The sequence below is a fragment of the Enhydra lutris genome, unplaced genomic scaffold (assembly GCF_002288905.1).
Source record: "Enhydra lutris kenyoni isolate GAN:26980312 unplaced genomic scaffold, ASM228890v2 scaffoldscaffold17, whole genome shotgun sequence".
NCBI classification, from domain to species: domain Eukaryota; kingdom Metazoa; phylum Chordata; class Mammalia; order Carnivora; family Mustelidae; genus Enhydra; species Enhydra lutris.
The window spans coordinates 28,252,416-28,271,230 of record NW_019154101.1 but is presented as its reverse complement, the minus strand read 5'-3'; the positions used below and the strand labels follow the sequence as shown (position 1 = coordinate 28,271,230).

Genomic DNA, 18,815 nt, shown 5'->3' with positions numbered 1-18,815 from the left:
AACCCCATTATAGGGCTCTACTTGATGACCTAATGACCTCCTACAGGCCCTACCTCCAAATATCACATGGGGAATCAGGACTACAACATATGAGTTGTAGAGAGGACACAAACATGCAGTCCAGACAAATACTTAATGTCGTTACTCTGGTACATGAAGCTAATGAACTTTGAAAAAGCATCTTATACTTTTATTTTTAGAAACTCTTTAAAGTCTACCAGAAGGGCAAGAAAGAAGTGTTAGTTTGTACCAAGGAATAACTTAACCTTCTTTGTGAACATTCCTGTATGAATAAGTACAGTCAGTTTTGCTCATATGATAAACATCAGGTGATATTGTCCTCATTGATTTCCTTTGCCAGCATCTTTTTTTCTATAGATTTATTATAAAACAAAATATTTTTTACATCAATTTTCTTGATACGATTTTTTGAAATATCAAGAATCAACTAAGAATCTAAGGAAAGCTTAGCAAAAAGAAAAGGATGCTTTCTTTGTTTTAAGTCAGAGACGTTGATCTTAAACTTCAGAACCCACCCATTCATGGTCAGAGTTTTCCCCAGCTCATACTACCCTTCTCCCTTTAGTTTTTGGGTGACTTTGAAAAAATGCAGCAAATTCTCAGCACTAGTGTATCATTTGATGCATTATTTTATTAGAACAAGAATTCCCCTTTTCAGGAAACTTAGTTTGATTTTGGAAAAAAATATTGGGGGCTGTTTGTTATGTGCCTTTTAGGATTCTTTAAATAGTATTCTATGCTAATTTTTAAAAAATGTAATTTGGGCTTTAGATTTGACTAATATTTATTGACACCTCTTACATCAGATACATAAGAGGAAGGCTTTTCATACTTTGGAGTGTTTCATTTTACTTTCACCACAAGCCTGTGAAGAAAGAGTATTCATCAAATTTTATAAATGGTGGCACTCTATCTCAGAGAGGCTAAGTAACTTTCTCAAATAATTGAAAATATCTCCTGTCTTCTGAAATTCAGTGGTAATGCCTCGTCGAGGACACGAATAGACAGTCCAGTGTTGGTCTTGTTAGTAAATGTTAATTCCTTTTAGTTCCCTCTGCCATGAAAATACATTAGAAGTAAGAATGAATGGAAATAGTGAATCACTGTCCACTGTGCTTTGGGCCACTCTGCATTTTATTCAAGAAAGAGTCTCTCTTTTTCTGAAAATCTGCTCTGTAAGCGAGCATGTCTGTTTATGAGGCTGAGCTATACAGGATAAGAGAGGGAGGATAATGGTAACTTTTGATGTGTCCTCACTTGAATAACTGAACTTGATTCAGATAATGTTTTATGTGTATTTGGTTAGAATTCAAGCTCAGCCATAACAGAGACCAAAGTAACAGTAGGTGAACTAAGGTTGGAGTTTGTTTATCTCTCATTTAGCACCTGAGTAGTTCTGGGGGCTGTGGAGGCTTCCAGGGTCAAGTGCCAGAAGCCTATAGATGGTGTTCCCAAATCTCCCTGTAGTCAGTGCTTTACTGTTGGTTCTCTATCATGATGACTACTTAGAAATACTAAGATGAATTTTAAAATTTCATCACCCTTTTCTGATGGCTAATGATCCCTTGGGAATAAGCGAAAGGCAAGAAGTACAGTCAATGAAAGGGAGGCTGGGTATAGAGGGGCCTGGATAATAAGGCACCGTGAGCAATTCCATCAAGGAAGCAGAACCACTGTGAGGAATGGGGGCAAGGAATTTCCTACTAGGGTTGCACTTCACACTGGGGAAGATGAGAGGGGAAGACAAAGGGGATGGTGAGAGGAAAAGGAGAAGGTTGTTTCTCAGGGTCACAAAGGGAAACTGGTGAAGAAACCTGTGGAAGCCTGTGGAAGCCTGTTGCCTCTGCCTCTGGCTATGGCCTGAGGTCTCTGCAGGTCAGCAGGGTGCAGGGAAGAAAAGCTGGACTCAAAGCCAGGACAAATTGGAATCTGTGAGAAGCGACTGGAGCCCGTATCTGTCTCTCACCACATCAACTCTGAGGACACTGGTCACCTTCAGAAAAACAGGTGTCCTTCTCCACAGAATCCTGACTGTGTGCCTGGTCTAGTAGTAGGAAAGGCTGGAGGAGGGGACCCGTTCACTGGCTGCTCCCCCAGACCAGCGAGGAGAGGCAGCATGTCACAGCAATGTGACAAGCTGCAGTAATTTCTAGGACCCAGCATGGGGCTGATGTGTCACTTTGGCCTTCCAAGTTTCTTTCAAATATATCTTCCCAGCAACCCTCACCAAAAACTACAGAGGAGGGAACTCTGGGAAATGTAGTTCCAGCTGGGATAAATGGACACAGTATAGAACCGCCCAAGTAAGAAACTCTGGACTCAGAGAGAATAGCTGTGAATATGGAAAAAAAAAATTCCAGAAGGTCAACAGCCCTGAATTCTCTCTTCAAATGCTGTGATAGGTATTTATTTCTTTTAATTAAAACATTAATTGTTAAAATGGATGACTAGCTTCCATTCCATTTCTTTCTGAAAAGAGATGAGGTCATTAAATTAATGTCTCTTGGCTTTTGTTTCTCTAGCTATAAAACCAAAAAACACTCATTTGCTAATGCACTGTAAAAGCCTCCACATTTATTTTCTCAGGGGCGTTCATAATCTCCCTTGAGCTGATGACTCTCACTTATCTCTCCAGTTCTATCGTGTCATATGGCTCCTTTTCTCCTAATGAGTACTGGATTTTTCTACTTTTACGCTTTACTGTCAGCCCAAGGTGAGAAGCCCAAATGTTGAATTCTTTTCTCCCTTATGCCAGGGGAATGTCCCTTGCTGTCATTCAGTCTGGTGTTCTGGGCCTTTTCTCAATCCAGTCAATGACCAAATGTTCTTGCATTTCCCCTCACAAATGGCTCCTGTGTGTATCTTTTCCTTTCCATTTCCATAGTCTACCCCATATGAGCTCATGCCTAGATTCCTGGAAGACCCTTCCTGTAGTTCTCTAAACACTGCAGGTCCTTCCCATGTCCACCCATCCGCCCATCCTCTTTCTACAACTCTCTGACCCATCTCTGAGAGAAAGAAGGTGTGATTTTCAAGGCCCATCATCATCTTACTCAGTTCTGTCTGCATGCCTGCACATCTCTGGGGGCACCATTTACCTTGTAGTCATTGGCTTTGTGCTCTGGGGCTACCATTCGTACAGAAGTACGTGTAGATGCCTCATGCCAGAACTGCAAAGTGAGGGACGCCCCCTGCCGATGTGCAGTGCTCTCTGTGCTGCTTTATCTCCACTGCTCCACACCCCAGTCAAGGTCAGGGGACACAGGCCCTGGTGGCCCTTCTCATTCCCTTCTACTCTACCCAAATCCTTCCTATCTTTAAAATTTAGTAGAAGTCTTAATCTCCTTTATGAATTCACCCCGTTTCTTAGAGGTTTTTATTTGTATGAACTAGGAAGTATTTCTAGTGTAACATAGTTCAGGTCTGGGAGACCAAGAGCCTGAATTTAAAATCAGAAAAGCTGGGTTCTTCCAATTCCAGCCTTCCTGCCTACCGGCTGTGTGATCTTTAAGTTAGCTATCATCTCTGAAGCTGTTTTGCGTCTATGAATTGTGCATAATAATGCTTGTTCCATCTCATGGGGTGTAGTGAGTGTCCTGTGAGCTGATGCACGGGTGTGTTGGGGTTGCTGTTGCATATGGTGGGAGTAGAAGTCACAACCCGTGTGATAACACGACTTAGTCCTTCATGATGAAATGTATTTCTTCTGTATGTTTGTTTTGGCTTATTAAACAAATATAGTTATTAGAATAATCTCTTTAATGGAAGAAATGACATCTCATATGTTCTTCCTTCTCTGCCTCTAAGTGAGCATTGCGAAAGTCTGTTTGAAACCACTAAGGAATACATTACTGTTTCTAAGAGGGAGGTTGGGGAAGAAGGGGTTTAAAAATGAGATACAAAAATAAGAAAGATCTTGAAGTGTGTTTTTACATGGGTCAAGCTGTCCAGGGCAGGCCGAGTGCCACATCAGCTGGAAATGAGAAGTTTCTGCACACACTACTGTCCCTGCCAGTCACATGAGGCTTTTGGCGGAACAATCCATCACTTGGCCATAGTTCCAAAAATCTCTTTCTAGTTTTGCTCCTAAGATAAAATGTTGGGAAGTCAGTTGTGCTCGGAAATAGGGCTTTTCTTTGTCAAGTTGTGAGGAGTTCTTTGGGAATTTCAGACTCAGAGTATCTAAATGTAGCTCTGGGTTTGTCTTGGATACCTCTGCTTTTTCCTGCTGTATGGAGAACAGTTCTTTTTTGCAAATGAGATGGAGAATCTCATGGTTGAAGGAGGCTTGGGTATGGGAAAAAGAAATGACCCTTCATCTCATGGTTTCTCCAACTTATAACTGCAGTTCCAAGGACTGAGCTGGGTTACATGTAAGTAACAAGGTATAGGTTCAATTTTTTAGAAAGAGGAAAGCATAGACTTTGAAGCAGAGCACCTCCCATAGTCGAATCTCAGCAATGCCACTTGCCAGCTGTGCAACCTTAGGGAAGTTAGTTAACTTCTCTGTTCCTTATCTTGTATCACTTATAAATGTGGTTACAATTCACGGTTATCTCATAACATTGTGAGGAGTAAGTCAGCTCATAACAAAGTCCTTAAAGACTGGCCCTAAGAAGTGCCATATAAGCACTTGTTGAGTAAAATAAACAGGACTAAAGAGTTGGGTATTTACACGTGAGACAGGGAGGCATGAGTCGGAGACAGAATCCCGAATCTTGCCCTCTAAAGAGAACAAGCAGTTATTTCACACCCATAGTTTGGGGCTGTTGATTCTCCTAGAGTTTTTAGAAGGGATCTGGTAATTGTCCTTGTTTTTCTTGCCAAGAGTCAGTCATTTTTGTCTGTATTTGTGCAGTTTTTCTATTGTAAAAGAAAACATATCCTGGGAATTCCAATCCAATCACCAAAATTGTATTCTAGAGGATTGGTATAAACTGCACAAACTGGAGTTTAAAGAAGGTTTTTATTAGAAGCAAGGTTTTCATACCAGATCTTGGATGCATTATAAAACTTATAAACCTGAAGTGATTATTGCCCAGGTATTTCATTTAGAGTGTTTATCGCTTGTAACAGATGCAAATCCTTTGCATAAACAGTAGTATAAAGGGAGAAGTACTTGCTTTTCCAAAGTAAAATTGAAAGCAAGACTAAGACCATTTTTATTAAACCTTCTTAAATTCGGGTTGGCTTAGAACAACATCCTTTCATTGTATTAGATCACAACATAGTTTCTCCAGTCATAAAAAGTGTTTCTACTTTTAGGTTAAAGCATATGTCCTACATCATTTTACTTTCTGGTCCTCTGTTTCCCTAACTGTAAAATAATAAGGTTGTCTTAGAATCTAAATCCAGGAGGAGCCATGAATTTGGCTGGTACCGAGTAATCTCACGTTATTTTATTTTATGCATTTAAAATGTTATTCAAAGGAATCCATAGTCTTTGCGAGCTTGCTGAAGGGTTCATGACCTGAAGAAGTTAAGAGCCTCTGCCCTCCGTTTGTCAGTCACTAATGCAAAAACTCCTCCATCAAGTGAAATCAAGATATAGACTCCATTGTTTTTATTAGAGACCTTCCTTTATTTGACTTTCCATACTTCCTTTTTCACTTTAAGATATGTTCAAAATCTTAACCTTACCCTCCACTGTGTTTCTGGGGGGCTCCTAATCATCACTTAGCTCCTTTTACTAGCTGAATATTCGTCCATGATGGTTTAAACTTCAGGGTAGAACCAAAGATTCCTGACATTGTGGGTACATGGAGCTACACGAAGATTTCTCTTCTACTCATGCTTCAAAAGTAAGGCACAGAGGAGCCCAAACCCAAGGCATGCAATTATTCTCTCATGAGTTCATCGGAGGTGATATTTGTAGAGAAACCCAGCCCTCCTTAAATTAGCCACTGTGACATAGAAAAAGTGTGTGGTTATTCTTTTCACAATAATTAGGGCTTTTCAAAATCCAAACATTCTTATGTTCATAAATTAATTAACCAACCTCCTCTTCCATCTCATGACTGTTATCTCTTTATGAAAGCAGATGGAAGGAATTTGTCCAACGCCACATGTTAAGTTCAGTAATGAGACCATGACGGTTATCCTTTAACTACCTTTGTATTCACTCATTCAAGCAGAACCTCACCCTGGAGGCTGAGAGACAGGTACCACCAAATCACCTCCCCGAGCTCTTCTACCAAACAGACAGGAGTTCCAGCAAGAAAGCAATGTGGGGGTGACCAACAGGAGAGGGAGAAAGTGGTGGGAATTCGTTCTTTCACTCGTGTATGCAACGTGTGTGTATTGCTGGCCCCAGTGCTCAGTGTGGCGATTCAGAGATGGGTGGGCAATTCGGGGACAGGTGAGCAAGGTCCACAACTTGCCCTCATGGAGCCAGTGGTAGGTACAGGCAAGAAACAAGAACATGAATACCTGTACAATATAGTGTCAGGAGGGGCAAAGTGTTCAAATCTAGGTGGAGGTAAGAGTGGTAAAGAAACAATGGAAGGATAAATGAAGGAACACCTGTGGAAGAAGTCGAATGGTCACAGAAGGCCTTTCTAGGGTGGTGACATTGGGCCATGGCTTGTATGGAGAAAGCAAAGTGAAGATCTTGGAGCAGGGAGTTTTAAGCAAGGGTGATGGCAGGTCAGGTGGCATTGAGGGGACACGAGCTTGAAAGTTTAGAGGCACAGTAAGAAAGCCTGTTGAGGCAGTGACACAGAATGCTTGAATTCTGATCAGGCTTTGGCATCTGGCTGCCTGGCCTTGAGTCCCAGCTCCAGTGTGTAGAACTTTGGGCAAGTGAATGCCTCTTTCGAGTTTTCAGTTTCCTTACTAGAAAGTGGGGCAATCCTGTCCGCCTCACAGAGTAATTGTGGGGACAAGTGAGGCAATCTCTATAAAACATTCTTAGTTCATTGCCTCGTGTGTGGTATGGACTCTATTCAGTTAGTTATTAATGCTAATAAATGTCAGACTTTAGTCTACGCATGACATGAATAGTTCTGATAATGCCAACCCCGACCTCAGCAAGCATTTTGCTTAAGCCATGTCAGGACACGCGGGAAGTGCTCCATGGCCCTACGTTGAATTATGATGCCCTGGTCTTCCTCACCTCCTTCCCATACACTATTCCAGTTGGGTCAAGACTAAAAAGAATAGATTTGTGCTTTGAAATATAGGCTAATTCTGGATTGCCTACAGTCAAGAGATCTTCCTAGAAAATCAAACAGATTTTACAGAAAGCCCTGAGGCACTGGGGAAGGATGAAAGGTGTTATATAGCTTGAGAAACACTCCAATGTCCACTCTTCTAAGTTGGTGCAACTGGTTTAGTTGTCCTATGTGTCCTATGTGCACACAAACTCTGCCTTTTTTTTTTTTTTTTTTTTTTACAAACAGAGCTCACAAGTAGGCAGAGAGGCAGGCAGACAGTGAGAGGATGAAGCAGGCTCCCTGCTGAGCAGAAAGTCTGACTCAGGGCTTGATCCCAGGACCCTAGGATCATGACCTGAGCTGAAGACAGAGGCTTTAACCCACTGAGCCACCCAGGTGCCCCCAAATTCTGCCTTTTTTTACTGCTGTTTCCTCCAGCCCAACCTAGAGCCTGGCCCACAACAGAGGCTCAATGGATATGTGTTGAATGAGTCAAAAAAGTGTTTCTGGGACTCTCTCAGCTTCTTGACTAGTGGTTGATATATCCTGATCCCCCGGTATATATCTGAGTCAGTTTATAGGGAATTAGAGATAAATGTATGGTGTGGAGAACTCCATGTACATTTGACCAAAAGTTGTATCTGAATAAAGCTATTCAGTTAAGGACACAAGGCCATCTCTAGTATTTGATGACCTAAAGTTTGTATATTTTAAATTTCCTAAAATTAAAGCCATTTAAAAAAGTTTATAGTGTTAAACAAGATATCCATTTCCAGATTTCTATTTTATTTCTCCAAATACAAAATCCAGCCCTTACTTTGAACACAAAGATTGAGATTAGCAATATCATGGGTTAATTTTTCATACCTTGGTTTAGTAAATAGATGTATTTGAACCTGACTCTTTACAAAAGAAGACTTGAGACCATTCCTTCACAGTTTTCCTAAGAGAAATATGTGAAAATCTGAACCTGACATTTGGGGTTTGTTTTTGCTTATTTAATTAATATTAGAGTTTCAGGAATATTTCAGTGGATTATCTCAGGCTTACCAAGCCCATCAAATCCCTCAGATGTAAATGGGCACCCTGTAGTTAATAACAATAATAAAGGATCTTTGCAGGAAAATCATACCATAGCCACAAGTAATCAAACTCTCAAGAACTGCAAACTGGCTAATATTTTAGCTCACTTGCAAGCTAACAAGTTATCCTGTCATAGTTTTATGGATTTTGGAAAACAACAGAAGAGTTCTTGATCAGAGACAGAGACAATTTATTACCCCCCAGAAGAGCAATGGCCAAAATATCAGCATTGCCCTGTCTTCTTAAGCCCCAGTACCCACAGGGCAACATGAAGGGAACCAGATGACATCTGCACATACACTGGGTCATTTTTGAGAAGAGGAGCCCCAAGTCTAGGGAACCCAAATCTTTTATAATAGACACTAAGCCACCCTGATTTCCTCTGTGGAAGAAGATACTAATTTACTGGATAGTAAACAAGCCTTTGCTCCAGAGGAGACACTGTCTCTGTCTTCCAAGGCAGTTTGTTCTACAAACATGCTTAGAAAAAGAGCCCAGAACAAAACAGTCCCTGTTTTTCTTCCTAAGACATGCAGAACTGCAGGAGAGCCATGGAGAATTGTCTCGCAAGTCAAGCATCCTGAAAAGGCCACTCTTCCTGTTTTAAATAAAAAACTAGCATTTTTTCAAGGCTCAAAAACTGTAGAATCGAACTTTTTGTTTGGTTTAGTTTTATGGAGTTTAGCCAGCTTTTTGGAGGATGGGTATCAGTAGGAATCAGAATACTCATCTGCCATAACATTTAAATTTAGATTTTATACCCAAATAACTCTAGCTCTTCAAAAAGAAATTGTTTGTGTGATGGTTGCACAGCTAAAGATTTTGACAATTCCCAGGGATGTGAAACAGCAGGTTCTAATTTAGAGGTTTACTTAGCTTCTTTACTCCAAGATATGCTGGGTTTACAACAGAGAAGCTTACAGACCAGAAGTACACCCAATGTTTCAAAAAAGATTTTGATATTCTCCATATTTTTTCCTAGAATCTGGGTCTTTAATTTTCAGAATCATCACAGTTGAAGTCACTTTTTGTGATCATCTTTTTTTCCCCCTGCCATTCCTATGGGATAATTACATTCCTTTAGAGAAAAGGCATACTACATAAATTATTATGCTTTAAATATGAGAGTTTCATTATCAACTGTAGCCATTAAACAATCACATTCATACACTGGTTTGTGTTAAGGATAAGTTAAGTGTGTAAGTTTAAGATCTTTCACATTTTTTCTTTTAAATTTTAGGTTTTAGTTATCACCAATATTTCCATCCATATTGTTACTTTTTTCCAATTAATGAAGTTAAAGTCAATTTTGATTGATTAAAGAGATGAGTTATTCGGTCCTCTGATGTTAACCATTAAAATAATGTGAAGTAAATAAAAATTAGTGTCTGAATAGTTTTACACTAAGTTTGTATCCAGGCAAAGAAGGGAAAACTTAAAGACATATGTGCCCTTACCTAGTTAAGTCCTCTTTTCCTCTTTTGAGTTAGGTGATGGAGCCGGCCAGTACCTAACAGAACCAGTCTAAAAATTGCATTTTTGTATCCTGAGCACAACTCAACACACAGTGAAATGACACCATCAATTCTGTTACCATGGGCAACTGTTCACATAAAACAACAGTGTTGAATTTTCCTCTCAGTCCTGTGCCCTTGAGAATTGTGAATATCAGACAGTAAAGACATTAAAGAAACAGACAGAGGTTTAAAACACTATGGTAATAAACATAAGCATTCCTTTTTAACTTTATTGTTTTCCAGAACACAGTGTTAAGAATTTTTCCAGGGAACATTTCTAACATTAAAAATTGTAATACCTTTCTGATTAAAGTGAAACATCAATCATCAAAAAAGCACAACATAACATACCTGAAGCATGACATTCCAGTTATAGTTTAAATAAGAGAAGGTTAATTTCTTGGAAGACATTTTTTTTTTTCCATTTTGAATCCAAGTTCAGTGGTCTGAAAATCCAGATATTCATGTTCCTGGGGGTTGATTTTGCAGAGTACTGCCTCAAGGATATGTCAAAGAAAATCAGTTTCTTGATTTTTAGGAAAAATCTGTTTCCTACAATTTCTTCTTCCTCATGTCCTTAGTGATAATTGTCCTTCCACTTAAAGTGGAAGAAAGCATACCTATTATCCATTAGAAAACTTACAGTGATACATGTCCCAAATTATAAAAACCTCAGGAACAATAATCAAAAAGATAATTGGAAATATTAGTGTAGGTGTGGTATTGAAGAATGATTCTAATGACTAGATAATAATCCTTTCAGAGGCCTAGATATTGCCAACAATTTGCTTTCAGCAAAATTAAAGGATGACCTAACCAAGTGATCAGCTGATATATCATCACAAATAACTTTTTTGTTAATTCAAAGAACTGAGTGATTCTTGTATTATAAAATTTCTTCAACTCCCTGTATTTTTTCATTATTCTTGAGAACAATAAATTTCATCTAAAGAGTAGAAATATATCCTGTTATCTAGAAGTGACATTCCACCCACACATACATAATAAAGAAAAAACTCCCTGTCCATTAAGAGAGGTTTCTTTCAATAAATTTCACTTTCATATCTCACAGTTAATTCTAAAGATTTATAATATATTTTCATAATTTTGACCCATTTTGTGTTAATTATTGTGTTAATAGTTGAGAAAAATTACCTAAAAGTTTTTACGGAACATTAAAAAAAAACTAAAATTTCAGTTTATGGTAATTTTTTTCAGAGCACTTATGATGGAGTGATCAAAAGACTTTTGAGTTTAAAAATGCATTGAAAAAGGATAAAATACTGAGTTCAAGTGAAAAACAATATAAAATCTACTTTAAATACCTTATTCCTGTATTTTTTAAATGGATGATGACGAATATCTGATAGGTATTGTATTTCAATTCTACCAGAAATATTTAGAAGAGTGAAAAGTGCTCTCTTTTATATGTTAGAGCTTATAATAAAATAGAAATTGCATTATTTGCTGTCATTTAAATTTACAGTGAGAAGAAAGTTTGATGTTGACTTATAAATGAGAGAAAGTACTTAGTTTTTCAAATTATTTTAAAGCTACACAGTAAGAAAATTTAAAGACCAACACCAAAAGCTTTTACTTATTCCCAACAGGTACTTGTTCACAAAAGAGTTTCATGATCAATTCTGACATTTTTAAAAATTGAGAGTTATTCCATTGAGTTCAAATTTCCCTAAAATGTTTAAAAAAAATCATTTCAGTTAGTGTTGACTAGAAGTCATTAAGATAGAAAGACTGGGAAAGATTGAGGCTTTATTTTATTGCTTTTCTTGGTTTATTTAAGTAATACAAGACAATATTGTTGAATGAAATATTTACCTTAGAAGGGGCAGGCATGAGCCCAACTCACAGTAACTGAGAGAAAGGGGAATATGAGAAATAAAAATAAAAACAAATGAAAGCTACCGCATCATAGCTTATGTTGGAGATGGTGGCCCATGGTAGAGTGTCTTTTATTAAAGAGCATCCCTTTGCCACTTAGAGAACTTAATGAAGCCAGGATTTAAACATCTGTTTGGAAGGAAATGGGCATATGTCCCTTTCATATTCACATTTAAAGGATCTCTTGGCAGACAGAGAGTTGGGTGTGCCGTGTACCGCTTGCCTAGGCAATAAAAGCCATGGGATTTGGCTTCACTTTGGCAAAGTATGGGAACACCGACTCCTCTTCAAATCAAGTTGTTGAAAATTCTGCCTCCAGAGTTGCTAGGAATTCCCCGGCAAGAGTTTAAGACCTCCGTGAATCTTTCATACTTGGAGGTAGCATGCCAGGAGGTTAAGGAAGACTCAAACCAAGGCAAGACAAGGGCTTAAGTGACAGCCTCAGTGGCTTATACGGAGGGGCCGAGGACGAACGCGGCATGTTACCTACCTGTTAACAGGTGAGGTCTTCTGCATGGATTGCCCCTACTAAAGCAAAGCCATTCCCTCCACAGCACATGGAGACACCTCAACATATTTGTCCTTCACATCTTTTCGTGATGCTCTGTGTGTCTATAAGTGCTGTCTGCATATTTCATCTGGATCAGGCAAGTTCTGACGGGCAGCCCTGGTGATTTAATACCATGTGAAGGAAAGTGCCAATACCTGTGGGCAACTTGCGTCCTGGCAAGTCCAAAATTTTCTCTATCCTTGCAGCACAGGGGAGGCCTTAAAGACATGTGCAGACTCTGACATTTACAGAGGCGCATGCTATTGAGCTCATCCTGGAGTGCCAAGGTCAAAGGTGGAAGGATGGAGGTGAAGGGGGATTGTTCCAGGGCCAGCTACACAGTTGTGGTGGCCCTCCCTGGAGAAGAGGTCACTGGGTCTCTGAATACTCCATGGATTCCTTACAAACAAATAGCACAAGCATCCCCTGTGGGTCTGTCATCAGGGCAGCAGAGAACGAGGACACCCAGAGAGAGCCACCACTTCTTCACCGTGGTGGTGGAGATAGGTTGATTTTCTCTGGGGGAGAAACGAGACCATCTCATTGGAAAAACCAGCAGTAATTTGCAGAAGTCTTCCACTTGTCCCTGCAAATGTCAACACATGAAATCTCCATGTGATGGTTTCCATCTCTGTGCTCTTGACTTATGAGTTGAAAGAGAGCTGCTGCATTTTTTCTACGTTGGACATTCCCAGCACCTTTCCAGGGACCATGGATGCCTGTCAGATTCTGGCATCATCTTGCTCCTAAGACGGCCCTGGGAAGACTCCTTTCAGTCAGTTTTATCTTGTTGCAGGGGCCATTTCAGAACTTTATTTCACTTTCTGGATTTGACGATCTGTGATTTGGGGCTGCTGAAATCATCGTTAAAATAATATTCTCTTTATTTTTGACTTGATGGACTCCTTTTTGGGAGCTTGGACCATCCCTGTCAAAACCCTTGTCAACTGCTACAACACCCAGTTTGTCAATATTAGATAAATCAAAACATCAATTCTTGAATTCTTTCTATTAGATCAAGAAACAAGTAGAAGCTTTCAGCAACGATGTATTATTTTTAGAAACATCAGGTGCAAGGTTTGCCTGACAATGTCTCATCAAAGATGGAGGGAAGTCTCTCTTTCAACGTTCAGCTCGTGGCTCACTGGCTGGTTCAGGTGCCAAGTTGAATGCATGCCTAGGACGGACTTTGAGTGTAGACGTGGGTCCTTTTAGGCAAGCCTTTGATGGTTCAGACTGAGTGCTTGTAACTTGAGATTTGTGATACAGTCCCATCTTCTTGTGGGTGAGTTCCACCACTTTCTGTGATGGCAAGATCAGCGCATTCTCATCTGGTGCCAACATGGGTCTCATGACCCCAGCAATGATTTTCCAAGATCCCAGCAAGTAATTCCAAAAGGTGGTCACGGTGAAAGGTGGGGAAGGGAGGAAGGGGTTTTGGAGCTAATGAAGTGGGAATGGAAGTAGGTTAAGAAAACCTCTGTGAACTCATCTAGAAAAGAAAGAGTGACACTTCCCCCACCTCCTCCTCATGGCTGCTAGAGCAAAAGGTGATGAGGGATTCCCCACAACACTGTGACAGATACGAATGGCAGACAGGGGCACAGGGCACTGGTCAGTGACATAGACTATTTAACTTCAAAAGCATTGGATTTACATAATTTTATCTTGCGTTTGTCCAATAGCAGGTCATTACAAAGGCTTCAACAGAACTATACGGCTGTCATTCTACTCAGACAGAGCCAGATCCCCTGTTTCACAAAACTCAAAGACAAGTTTACCTGAGCACTGCATGGGTCTCATTAAGAGCAAAGTGATCCTACCAAGAATATAATCTGCAAGAACGTAGTATGGTTTGGGTGGTAGGAAGTGGAGCGGAGGGATACAGAATTTTCATTTTGAATTCCCTGTCAATTAGAATAGTAATAAACACGTTCCTTTTGTTACAATTATCTTCCGTGCCCTAATGATAACCCTATGGTGGATTCACTTGGAAAAAGATAATCTAGAAAAAATGTTTATTCAGCTCTCTGCTATAATTCAATTTATTTTTCTTACTTTAAAAGAGCAAATTTAGTATGAGCAGATGTTTTCTGTCCGGAGCCTGGTCTTGTCAGGGGAGATGAGTTGTTAAATTTGAGGCACATATGACGGCCCCATCCCCACAAAGGCCACATGAGTAGTGGCTGGCATTGGGGGGGCCCTCCCCCACCGCCTCCGGTGGGCTAGGACGCTGCAGCTGGTCTGTATTTAACTGCTGGCTTTCCAGCACAAGGTGACTTCACCAGCAGTGAACCAGGGCTGGGGCAGCTCCTACGTCCTTTCTTTCTGCAGAACCAAATGCTTATGTTCTGCATTTACTTATTCATTAACAAATATTTATTGAGCTACCACCAAGAGAGCCCCATGATTAAAAAGCATGAGTTTCATGGACTGAGTGCCAGGACTCAGTGCCTCCTCAGCCACTTCCGAGCTTCGTTGACCTTGGCAAATGATTAACTCTTGAAGCCTGAGTTTCTTCTCCTCTAAAGAGAGATAGTAATAGTTCCTGACTTGTAAGATTTGGGGAGGATCACTGGAGGTAAGGTTCATAAAACACTCTACCCTTTGTAAGAATGTGTAGCTATTTTATTAGGGTGCGTTGGGCTTGATGGGCTGGAAGCAGAAGACAAGTGAGTTCGGATCCCATCGGGCAAGTCCTGTAATGTTCCCTGTCACTCTTGGATAATGAGAAGTGCTCTGATCAGTTTTGGTGCCAACAAGTCTCCTTTCAGAAATTCAAACATTCCATCAAGTATCATAATCGAGTTTTGGAGCTCTGTTTAATTCAGAGCTACAGTCCACTCAGCTTGACCCCCATCAGGAAGACCGAGTGAGAGAAGAGAGAGCAGTGGGCCTCCTTCCCCCTGCCTTCCTGGCTCCATCTCCTACCCACTCATTAACTGTGATGTTGGACTTCTCCATGGGAAGGGCGGGGACACACAGCAGGGGGAGCCCTGGTCTGGTGTGGGCTCTTAGCTGGGCAGAGGTCCAATGCTGCCTCTCTCGCTGCTCCCCAGCAGGTGACCCAGCCACCACCCTCACCACTTGCATTCTCAGACCCGTGTCCCACACCCCTCCTTCCAGGATTATTGTCAGGCTCTGTCAGTGTTCCTCCCGAATCCTTTCTCACTGGGCTGGAGATGAGAAGGAAGCACATTCCCTCTCCCCTCCTGCCGAGGAAGGACCCAGCCCGGCTCTCCAGCCACAAACCATGAAGGCCTGGGGCAGAGGGCAGAGGGCAGAGGGCTGGCCCTCAGTTTCAACCGGTTTTTAATCATTTTGCTGCCCCACACCCACTCTTCCCTTTCTTCTAGTGCCCTGGCTGCTCCTGAGCGAGATTTTTCCCGGTGGAATTAGAGGACGAGCCATGGCTTTAACTTCTAGCATGAACTGGGGCATCAATCTTCTCATCTCTCTGACATTTTTGACTCTGACCGGTAAGGACTTGTTGTTTTCCTCTTTTAACACCTTTTGTGCTCCTAGGACAAATATGAGGGAAGCAGACTCACCTAAAGATCATTTTACTGTGGACGAATTAAGAACATTCCAAAGTAAAAGAAGGTACCTGCTGCACCGACCACCAGTTTAAAGTTATGACTCTTAATTCATTTTTAACCGCACCTGTTCTTTCCCCAAATTATTTTGAGTCACATCTTGAATATGATGTCATCCCAAACATGATTTTGTCTATAAAATTTCCACATGGACATCTGAAAGATAAGACATTTAAAAACTCTACCTGTCATATCATGATCAAGACCCAAAATATTAATAGTCATCCCTTGGTATCAAATATCCAATCTGTCTTCCCATTCTTCCAATTGTCTGGTAATTATTTTTTTATACTTTGCTTGAATCAGGATCCAAAAATGTAGCTTACAATTGATTGTTTCTTATGATTTGTAGGTTTCGTCTTCATTTCTCCCTCTTCTTCCCCATCTTTATGTTTTTAATGAAGAAACAGAGTTATCTGTATCATAGAGTTTTTCCCATCCTGGGTTTTGCTGATTATAATCCTATCACATGACCTTCTGTCCTTTGTGTTTCCAGTGAACAACTATCTAGATCTAGCGGCTTGAACAGATTAAGATTTTCTCACTTGCTTATTTGTAAACTCCTTCACAGATGATAGCGTGCATCCTGCCATAGGGACACAACCTCTCTGTCTGTCTCCCACTTTGTCATGTAGGCTTCCGTGAGGATCATTGTCCAGATCCATTATTTTTATTCCATCATTCCTTTTAAATTTTGATCATAGCTACTTCTCTAAGGAGTTCTTTTCCTTAGTTATTTGCCTGACCTTGAAGTGTGAATCAAAGAAAAAAGGCAAGAAAATTGCTTGAAACTTTCTCTTTATTTTCTAGTTTTCCAAATAATGAGGTAGTTCCCCAGCAGCCTCCAAAATTGACTGATGAGCTCTTTCCTTTCTTTCCTCTTTCCTTCATATATGCATATGATATGAATATTAAATAATACATATAATATATAAACTTGGAAAAGTGGATATATACTCAAAAAGGTATAGTACTTCTGAATCTTATCAACCACTCCTTTTTTTTTTAGTACACCTACTTTGGGAAATAAACTTTCGGAGTTATTAATTAAGTATGGTTTGGGTTCTTACATAAAATTTCAAATGTTTATGTCCCACATTTTTAGAAATAGACCCAGATTAAAGGAAATGAAGGAATTGGTTATTAGCACCAACCACACCGATCTTACTGAGATCACATGCATAGACCTGTGCCTTTCACCTTCTCTCTCTCTCTCTCTCTCTCTCTCTCTCTCTCACACACACACACACACACACACACACACACCTTTATCTGCTCTTTGACATGGAAAAAGAGAAATATAAGAGAAAAAAATGGAGGAAGCACAGCATAATGTATAAACCTGACAAATCACTATGCTGTACACACCTGAAGCCAACGTAACGTTGTGTGTCAACTATGCTTAAAAATTTTTTTTAATTAAAAAATAGAAGAAAGAATGGAAATGATCAGGGGTGGAAAAAGAGGACACAAATCCCTGGGAAGGATAGCTGACCTACAGGAGAGTTAATGCACCTTGAGAAGCACTTCTGCCTTTAGAGCAAATTTTTGGAAAACAAGTTCACTTAAAAATCCTGGAATGAACCTGTAGATGACATTTCACTAGACTAAGCTTGAAATTTGGTACAGGTTTCTCTCACTGTCTGAAACTAGAGCGTCTCTAGGAAACTTTTCAGAAACCAAGAGGCTGTGATGCAGAGGAGCAACTACCACTTCCGGAGAGCGAAAATCCTCTTGGGATTTCTCTCAGTTAGCAAAAACAGATACTAATGTGGATCTTTGAGAAAAGCAGAGCAGCGTAACGCAAACTTGCCGAGAGCAGGGAAACCTGTACTTAACTTTCAGAAAATCAATTATCCCAGTAGAAGACATAAGGCTTCTGCTTGGCAGCAAGCCCTTGGACACCAGCCTTTTCAGGGTAACTTCAGCCGCATCAATAAAAGCAGTGTGTTCTGGGGAAACCGACCCACTGGGCAGTGGTCAGGATGCAGCTGCATTGCGCTCAGCTCTGAGTAAACTATCCTAAGAGAATTGCCTAGAAATTTTCAGCGTGTTGCCGCGTGTCCACCATGGGGGGTGGGGGTGCACCTGAATGGGTGTGGGACCTGTGGTCTGTGCGGACGGTTGCAAGAGTTCAGGGTGTTTGGCTGGGGCGAGAAGAGGCTCAGGGAAGGGAGGGGGCAGGCAGGTATCTGCATGGCTGTGGGTTGTCCTGCTGTCATGAAGAAGGGATGGAGAGCAGACCCAAGTGCAAAGCAGAACCTCTGAGCTAAAGCTCCTGAAGGGGAGACTTGGGCTTCTGAATCGGGGAGGAGGACCTTTGTAAGAGGCGGGGCCAGCCCACCATGCAGTGAGAACTTCCAAAGGGGTAAGCTCCTTGTTACCGAAAGTACTCAAATGGAACAGAGGGCAGGTTTGATGAGGTGAACTTTTGTTTTGTTTGGGTTTTTCCTCTGTCTGTATCCTGGTTTCGTGTTCTAGAGAGGAAAGGAGGACCCTTTCTACAAGAACTTTATTAAGCACTCACTGGGGCAAAAACCGATGCCCGCAGCAAGAGAAGCACAGAGGAACGGGGCTTTCATTAAAACCACCCTAAGAGCTGTCCTGCAGTCCCTTCTTCCCGCTTTGCCTCACCTCAGCACAACTGACGGACAGGTGGCTAATATGCTTCGGTATTTCCAGGCTGTATCTGCCGTGCTGCCTCACTACAGACCTGCTTGGTCAGTTCTCCTGCCCTCCAGGGGGGACCGGTGGGTGCAGCTGTGAAGGGCTGTTTGCCCTGTTTCTGGCTGTGGTCAGTCAGAGCCTGTGTTTGTAAAGACCCGGCTTCTTCCCCGCTGCTCCCCCAGGCTGGGCTTCCTGCTCCTGAGCCCCCGGGGTGGGGCACGATGCACATGGCAGGCTCCTGGTGCATGGGGGCGGGGGGTTACTTCTCGCCACTTCATGTGACTTGACCAGGGTCAGGAACAGCTAAGGGACTGTACCTGTGGCTAAC

The 18,815-nt window shown here is 41.2% G+C and overlaps 1 protein-coding gene across 1 annotated transcript in view; it reads left to right on the top strand.

The window, feature by feature from the left end:
* LOC111147691 (solute carrier family 2 member 12) overlaps positions 1–18,815 on the top strand; it is a 52,666-nt gene that overhangs the window by 21,513 nt on the left and 12,338 nt on the right. The window contains exon 3 of the mRNA XM_022503916.1: positions 15,581–15,703. Within this exon, the coding sequence (XP_022359624.1) occupies positions 15,581–15,703 (123 nt within the window). The remainder of the gene's footprint in view (positions 1–15,580; positions 15,704–18,815) is intronic.